The 8804-nt window shown below is 40.2% G+C and overlaps 1 protein-coding gene and 1 pseudogene across 1 annotated transcript; one reads left to right on the top strand and one right to left on the bottom strand.

Moving 5' to 3' along the window:
- The first annotated feature begins 405 nt into the window (after positions 1–405).
- Positions 406–1654, top strand: LOC112453829 (cuticle protein 64-like). Its single transcript, XM_025014787.1, has 3 exons — positions 406–797; positions 969–1260; positions 1404–1654. Exons 1-3 carry the CDS (start codon positions 774–776, stop codon positions 1652–1654), a joined length of 567 nt encoding a protein of 188 aa, XP_024870555.1. The 5' UTR covers positions 406–773.
- A 2435-nt stretch (positions 1655–4089) lies between these two features.
- LOC112453830 lies at positions 4090–4671 on the bottom strand (annotated as a pseudogene).
- Between the last annotated feature and the right edge of the window lie 4133 nt (positions 4672–8804).

Raw genomic sequence — 8804 nt, forward strand, 5'->3', positions numbered from 1 at the left:
GATTGGTCTATTTCCTTATGCACGTGCATATATGGACCAATCAATTCTCTTATGCTTATGTTTATGCGCTACTATGCAAGTTTGTCTGGATTGACCTTTAAAGCGGGGAACACAGACTTTTGCATAACGCATAATACGTAAGCATAAGAAAACTGATCAATTGGTCTATTTCCTTACATGCAAATGTGTATGGACCAATCAACTTTCTTATGCTTACGCATTATGCGTTGTGCAGAAGTGTGTGCTCCCCGCTTAAATATGATTGGTTGGATCCAAAGATAAGAACCAATCACATCCTGTGTGCGTTCGAAAACGCTATTAGCGCTAAAAGCGCGCTCCCCAAACACAATCTCTATTGTTACTTAGCCGCTGCAGTCGCCACCGTCATTCGTTCATCAACCGACGTCCGCGAATGCCGCGAATCCGCCCCGAAAATTCGTCTCAAACGGCCACGCGGCACGCCTGAGTGAAGTGAGTGAAGTCCGCGTGCATCTTCTAGTGCGCGACGAGGATCTCAACCAGCCTGGGCGATCCTCGGTCCTCGTATTTTGTTTCTTGCGCGAGCGAGCGTGCGAGTGTTACGCGCTTCCTCTCGAACGGCTACACCAGTCGAGTCATCATAATATACGTACGTCTTTTCCTTCACGATTTCGTCGAGATACACGGATCGCGGCACGTGAGGAACGAGAGATTCTCTCCTTTTCTTCCCGACACGAGTGCACGCGCGCGCACGTACGTACGTACGTACGTACGTACGTACATTATACATCATCATGATAGCAGAACTAATGGACGCAGTAAGTATTACGAAAATGAATCTTAAAATCTCGGGTACTCGCAAATCGTCGCGTCTGTATAAAAGATTTATGGTGTGATCTCGCTTCGCGTATACTTGGCACGAGACATTAACCGTATCTCTTGATTTATTATAATCAAAATATAATAATGTATATATTTTTATTTTACAGGAGGACGAGACAGTATTGGCGGCGGGACAACAGGTGGAACAGCTGCAATTAAAAGAAAAGTTGGCTGCGAGTGAAGCGACAACTACAGCAGGTACAGCGGCTGCGACAACTACAGCGGGTACAGCGGCTGCGACAACTACAGCGGGCACAGCGGCTGCGACGACTACAGCGAGCACAGCGGCTGCGACAACTACAGTGGGCACAGCGCCTGCGACAACTACAGCGGGCACAGCGCCTGCGACAACTCCGATGGCTGCGGCTGCGGCTGCGGCCTTGCCAGCTCCTACGAGACGTAAGTATATATATATATATAAAAATAAATAAATATAAATAAATAATATTCATATATATATATATATATATATTTACAACTTGTGTCTGCTCGGCAAATAACAAGCAATCATAATCGTTAAATAATTTCTCTTTTTGTTACAGCTAGAAGATGGATGAAGAGCAGAAAATCTCGCGGATCATACCGCGGTCGTGGATACGATCGTGGATATAGCAGTGGACGTAGCCGTGGCCGTGGCCGTGGCCATGGCCATGGCCGTGGCTACGAATATAGCAGTGGACATAGCTACGGATCATACGGATATAGCTGTGGCCATGGCTACGGATCATACGACGCCGGCCGCGGCGGTACCGACGGCGGTGGCAAAACAGTTATACAAACGTTTAACCTATAAACCAAGTTTATAGGTAGATTTATAGGTAAATCGTTTGAAACTTGCTTTATTAATTGTTTGAAACGCGTACGCATGCACACACACACACACACACACACACACACACACACACACACACACACGTCCACACACACACACACACACACACACACACACACACATCTCTAATCTATATAAACTTTGATTGTTCTCCAGGCCGTGGCTGCTCCAGGGTCACATCCGGACGTACACCGACGAGAAGCCGTTCCGATGTCAGCACTGCAATCGCGCGTTCGCCGATAGGAGCAACCTCAGGGCTCACCTACAGACCCACAGCGACGTCAAGAAATAAATATATTCCTGCGACAGGTGTAGCAAGACATTCAGCAGGATGTCGTTGCTCACGAAGCATCAGGATGGTGGCTGTCTGGGCGTGCCGGTGTCAGTCGGCTATTCTGGCCAAAGTTTCGCGTCTCTGCAACCCACGAGATGTTTATCTCGTATGTCGCTCGTTTTCATTTCGCGGTCTCAAAGTACCTTAGAATGCAGTACAAATGTCGAGTTAGTAAAGTCTGGTATCTTGGTGAATCGCTCGCGAAATATCGATTAACTCTTTCGCCATCCGACTATATCCTTCCAGGAAAGTGCCTTTTAAGTTTTAACTAAAGTTTTAATCATAAAAATATGCATTTTTGTTTCATGACGAAAACATTTTTTATTTTATTTTGCAATTGAGAAATAAATAATTTTGTGACTCATTGTATAAGCGTGCTAATGATATAATAGTAGTTAGAGATTATATACTTCGTTCTTTCGAGAGATCGGTCACGTCGCTCCGAGCAGATGAGGAATATCGATTAATTATTATAAAAAGTTGTTCGATTACCGCGTGATACGGTCCCGTGAAACTGCTGTGCCATTTTTTTGTTTTATGTCATTTTTTTTAATGCATTCGAGCACGTAAAACGCGATCATAAAAACCAAGAGATCGAGAAATAGGTCGACGATTTGCACGTGCGAGCACATCCGAGTATTATTTATATTTATCATAAGATTTTCTCATGTTTGATGGCGCGAGACACTCTACCGTGTCTCTTGACTTATAATTTTAAGATTATAATTAGAAAACTATGTACATGCACTTTATTATTTTTTCTGGACTAGTTTTTTGTGAAATAAATACCTCGATAAATGTGTAATTTTTGTAAGTTATTTTTAATGTAATAATGGCAAAAGAATTTGATCCCACGCATTCTTGTCAAGTATAATAATATATAAAATATACTTATCCATAAAATATCCTATCCTAAAAGAGTATCAATCTTTTGAAGTTTGCAATTGAGAAATAAATAATTTTGTGACTCATTGTATGAGCGTGTTGATAATATAATAGTACTTAGAGATTATACTTCGTCCTTTTGAGAGATCGGTCACGTCGCTCCGAGCACGTGAGGAATATCGATTATAAAAAGCTGTTCGATTACCGTGTGATGCGGTCCCGTGAAACTACTGTGCCATTTTTTTATGTTTTATGTCATTTTTTTCTCATTTTTTTTAATACACTCGAGCACGTAAAACGCGATCATAAAAACGAAGAGATCGAGAAATAGGACGATTTGCACGTGCGAGCGCATCCGAGTATCAAGATATTATTTACACTGACAAAATAATCGATCAACGCTCCTGCATAGTTTACTATTTCTTATTTCGGTATAACGCCTACCATAATCGACACAATTATACTATTAGTTTCGATTCTTTACAAATACCAAGGATAACCAATTATTGCATTAATCTCAACATTAATGCAGCGTACCTTCGATACGATATACAATAGTTTTAAAATAATTTCTTTCTGTTGAACGCAGCATATTTATACATATAATATTATCGTTCAATTTCTTGTATTCTTTCCCGAGCCAGTTTCATGTGGAGTAATACAATTTTATAGTCTCGTAAATTTGAAAAACAAACATTTGCATTATTCTCAAAGAATCTGTGTAAAAAAAAAACCCTTTATGTCAAGTCCTATTTACTTTCATGTGTATTTCAGGTAAAGCTATCTGTATCTCCACATAAAGACAGTAAATTTATAAACCTTGTACTAGTAAATAAATCTTTATAAAAATAGCAATTGTAAACACGTATGATAAATGTAAAAAAATTTGGATAGTACAAGTGTTACTTAATATATTAAAAATCTTAATTTTATCATTATAACTAAACATAAATAAACCTCACTAAAAGCTTAGTGGCGAAGAAAATAGAAATTTCCAAGAACAAACAAATCTCTCATAAGCCTAAGATCCTACATGTCTAAACCCACGTTTTACATTATTATTATTCTAAGATAGAAAAATAGAGCACTTGTAGCATAAGTTAAACAATAATAATTGCTTTTCAGCATACACAAGTGTAAAAAATATTTTAACTGTATTGTTATTAAAAAAATATGAAAACGTTATATGCTGCAGCTAAGAGCTACTCCCAGAAACTCTTCAAATCCAATAGTAATCGATCCAGTTTGATCTGTGTCTCTTGTCCTAAATGCCTCTGTAACATACAACATATCTTTGTTAAAGAAACATGCTTAAATCATGCTAAATATTATCAAACCATTGCACGTACGGATGTTTATAGTTAGGTCTCTAATTAGATTAATAAACGATATCAAAATTATCATAAAATTTTCTTTTTTTTATGCAAACATTTCTAATTACCTGTAAACCTCTGTATCTGAACACACAATACTATGAACTGATCCACAGTAATGGACTGATGACCACGAAGATCGCTCTTTTTTATAAGGAATTGAATGAAGTCCGGACTAAGCCTACCTATAGCCCATTTGTGTTAGAGCTGCGTTTAACTCATTCTCTTGTATATTGCCCGAATTATCGTGGTCAAAGCCACGAAATACACCGAGCCAAGAATTTATGTAATTGTAAAGAGCTTGGAATTCCGTTACGTTTATTGTAGTGCCATTCTTCTTTTTGTCGAACATACCTGCGGAAAGAAATAGAATTCGTTGATATGTTTACAGCTCGTCGAAGAGAGCTAAAGCTCCGATTCACTAAATACCTTGAATTAATCGTCGCGTCGCGTAAAGAGTCACGGTCGGTCTCGCTCCGCGCGTACTACCGTGTCTCTCGATCGATCGAGATAGGTTAACTGACGATGAATGAACTGACTGACAGCGCGCTAAACGAACGCACTGTCTGCACTGCACTGCGATACTAACGCCGATAGCCGCCAGTGTCGAAAAAGTGAAAGTAACGTTTTTCAGATTATGACGTCATCATATATTTTGTCGGCGTTAGAAGTAGTAGTATACGTATCTTAAAAATAAATTTTCACATTTGGACTTTGCGTCGCAATATCTCCACTCGTAGGGCACGTAGCGGAATATTATGAGAGAAACCCCCCCCTAATTGGACCCCAAGCTATCGATCAAGCCTACTTAGAACTTGATCCGTTCACTCGTTATCGAGATCTCAACATCTCGAGTACTCGCAACCCGTCGCGTCGCGTAAAAGAGTCACGGTCGGTCTCGCTTCGCGTGTACTTGGCGCGAGACACTACCGTGTCTCTTGATTATTTCCGAATCTTCAGAATTAATATTGTTCGCGATTGCGAGAGAATTATTTCCTTCTCGAAGGTTCTACATTATCTTGTATATCAACTTGTTATTCTTCTCGAGTGTCGCACAGGCGGATCACGTGTAGCGGCGAACCGGCTACCTCTGTCAATATTAGCTGAATGGCTGTCGCTGCCGTGACACTGCCTGCTCCCGTGCATGCTAAGACATGTCGAATTTTTATTGGCTGTCATCATCTAAACCTGAGAACCTTCGTGAAGTTTAGGGGGTATAAGGTCCCGGCGATTCGCGCCCGAGCGCTCCGTTTGAGTCTCCGCTCGGCTAGCGTCAAGATTGCTCGGGCGTGCTACTCCTCCGACAATTCGAGCGGGACCCCGGGCCCAGCCATAGGGAAAATGGATCCCGGTCAAATTGGTTGAAACTGCAGTATGTTGTACTTCATAATCTCCTGATCAAAAGTGTTAATGGGCACGAAGTCCGGAACCATCTACTTTTCGAGTTATCAGACGTTAAACATGGTAAAAATGAAGATATTGGGGATATTCTATTTTAGATTATCCACGGCAATAATTCTTTAGGGTCGCATTTTTATATATGTGTGTGTGTGTGTAAGTATGTTTGTATGAGCGTATGTGTGTGTGTGTGTGTGTGTGTGTGTGTGTGTGTGTGTGTGTGTGTGTGCGCGCGTGGGTATGTGTGTGTGGGTATGTTTGTATGAGCGTGTGCGTGCGTGCGTGTGTGTGCGCGCGCGTGCATGTGCGTGGGTATGTGCGTGTGTGGGTATGTCTGTATGAGCGTGTGCGTGTAAGTGCGTGTGTGTGTGTGTGTGTGTGCGCGCGTGCATTGGTATGTGTGTGTGGGTATGTCTGTATGAGCGTGTGCGTGTGCGTGTAAGTGCGTGTGTGTGGGGGGTATGTCTGTGTATGTGCGTGTGAATGTAGATGTGTGTATATTATAATCAGTGCATCGTCGGCATTAGCATCACTGTCGCGGTGAGGTGCCACAGGTCGTGCCCCGCGTTCCAAGGCCAGCTCAATGAGGACAGAAACCTCGCGTAGAGCAAAAGGGCAAAAGCCGGCTTGATCTCGATGTTCAGTACGCATAGAGACTGCGAAAGCACGCGCGGCCTATCGATCCTTTTGGCTTGAAGAGTTTTCAGCAAGAGGTGTCAAAAAAGTTACCACAGGAATAACTGGCTTGTGGCGGCCAAGCGCTGCCGCACTGATGACCAGTCATTGCGATAGTAATCCTGCTCAGTACGAGAGGAACCGCAGGTTCGGACATTTGGTTCACGCACTCGGTCGAGCGGCCGGTGGTGCGAAGCTACCATCCGTGGGATTATGCCTGAACGCCTCTAAAGCCGTATCCTCTCTAGTCAAAGGTGGCAATGATATCTCTAGGAGTCTCGGTCTAGGCTCCTATTATCCCAAGCATAGCCTTCTAGATAAGCCTAAGGCAATAGGGCATACGAATCCCCAAGCCGAGGGCTGAGTCTCAACAAATTGCAGCGTGGTAACTGCTCTACCGAGTACAACACCCTGCCAGGTACCTAAGTCTCGTCTACAGACGATTCCGAGTCTCGACATCAAACTTGCGAAACTCATGTTCGACCGTTAGACGCTGTGCCGTCGTAAGCGGTGAGATCCCGACGACGGGCAGAGGCGCCGTACGGCAAACCGGGCTCGTGCGACGACCGGCCCGCGAGAGGACCGGCCGCCTAGTAGTGTGTCACATTGTTTTGAGCCTTTCGACTCACGAGACTCCTATTGCGGGTACGGCCGCGGTCGGCCGTAGCGGCCTCAGGATCGCGGGCCGATCGAAGGATCAAAAAGCGACGTCGCTATGAACGTTTGGCCGCCACAAGCCAGTTATCCCTGTGGTAACTTTTTTGACACCTCTTGCTGAAAACTCTTTAAGCCAAAAGGATCGATAGGCCGTGCTTTCGCAGTCTCTATGCGTACTGAATATCGAGATCAAGCCAGCTTTTGCCCTTTTGCTCTACGCGAAGTTTTTGTTCTCGCTGAGCTGACCTTAAGACACCTGCGTTATTCTTTGACAGATGTCCACGCGGTGTACATTGGGTGATGCTAATGCCGACGGTGCACTGATCATAAGAATATACACACACACCCAGCAAACACGGGTATATTACTGTTACATTATCTTGATAAAACGAATTGTAACACGCAATATAACACGATTGTATCAGGTTATGTACACGTTAGTGGTAATTTCCCATTCATGTGTATTGCAGTAATATAACGTTAATGTAAAGCATAGATAACATGTAATATAATCTTTAAGGATGTTACCAAATGGTTATGTAACATGTATGTAAATTTAATAAAAAGTTATATAACTGTAATATAAATTATATAATTGTGTTATGTAACTGTTAATTTCTTGTTACTGAATAATTATATATTAAATTAAAAATAAAAAATGTCATTGTTACATATTTGTTACAAATGTAAATATCATAAATATCAAATTGCGTGTTTTAAATTAATTTTAAGCAAAACTAAATAAAATTTATTGATTAGTTTTACATGTAATTAATTACAGAATTTGATATTTATACATACATAAATATTAAGATATGTAATTAATTACATGCAAAACTAATCAAAATTTGATTTAGTTTTGCTTAAAATTAGTTTAAAAAAAGCAATTTGATACTTATGATATTCACATTTGTAACAAATATGCAACAATTAAAATTAATAAAATCATATATATATCTATATTGCTCTAAATTAAGTAATAAACAACAATAATTGCATATAAGGTTTTTTTATGTTTATTATTATATATATTTATATATCATATATTATTATATATGTATTATGTAAATCTCGTGGAACAGACATATATTATTAATTATAAAATTGAGTTACATATTTTGTTATAAAAACTGTTTGTTTCAATCGAAATACATTTTTTAACTTTACTTATACATGTATATATGCATAGAAAACATGAAAAAAATAAAATCTGACAATATTATCAAATAAAAACTAAAAATGACAATACGGATAGAAAAATTAAAAATTAAATAATAACCTTTGCTTCTTAGAAGAAGTTATTTATTAGACTTAACTTAAGAAGTCACTATAGTTTGTCTCTGTTCGATGTGTTTTTCTTTCTCTCCTCTCTGCTTTCTTTGTTTCGCGAAACGTAGCCATTCCGCCACTATGTTATCAAAGTCAGCCTCTGTCAAAATTGCGTGTTGTAAAGTCATTTCTCCTGAAAAAAAATAATATGGAGTTAGCAAAACAATTTTAAATTTGATTAACAGATGCGTGTTTAATAACATAATGAGTACAACATACTTCTCATAATTTTAATAGAATACAAGTCGGAAACTTTAAAATTTTGGCGAATGCCTTTCCAGGAGCAGTTCATCGCACACTCGTTTGTGAAGATTTTGGGGAGAATGCGATGAACATTGTCTCTAGGATTATTCCCTCCTATCCTTAACAAAAAATCTCTCTAAAAAAAATAAATAATTAGAAAACATTTCTCTAGTACAGTGAGGAGCATTAATGAGTTCCGTTACCCGGTGAGCTACGG

The sequence above is a fragment of the Temnothorax curvispinosus genome, unplaced genomic scaffold (genome assembly GCF_003070985.1).
Source record: "Temnothorax curvispinosus isolate PA1 unplaced genomic scaffold, ASM307098v1 QBEX01004724.1, whole genome shotgun sequence".
Classification (NCBI taxonomy): Eukaryota; Metazoa; Arthropoda; class Insecta; order Hymenoptera; family Formicidae; genus Temnothorax; species Temnothorax curvispinosus.

Coding starts and splice junctions, on each gene's coding strand:
- LOC112453829 (XM_025014787.1), top strand. CDS start 774: ATGATAGCAGAACTAATGGACGCA. Junction 798..968: donor TAGCAGAACTAATGGACGCA/GTAAGTATTACG, acceptor TTTATTTTACAG/GAGGACGAGACAGTATTGGC. Junction 1,261..1,403: donor CTTGCCAGCTCCTACGAGAC/GTAAGTATATAT, acceptor TTTTTGTTACAG/CTAGAAGATGGATGAAGAGC.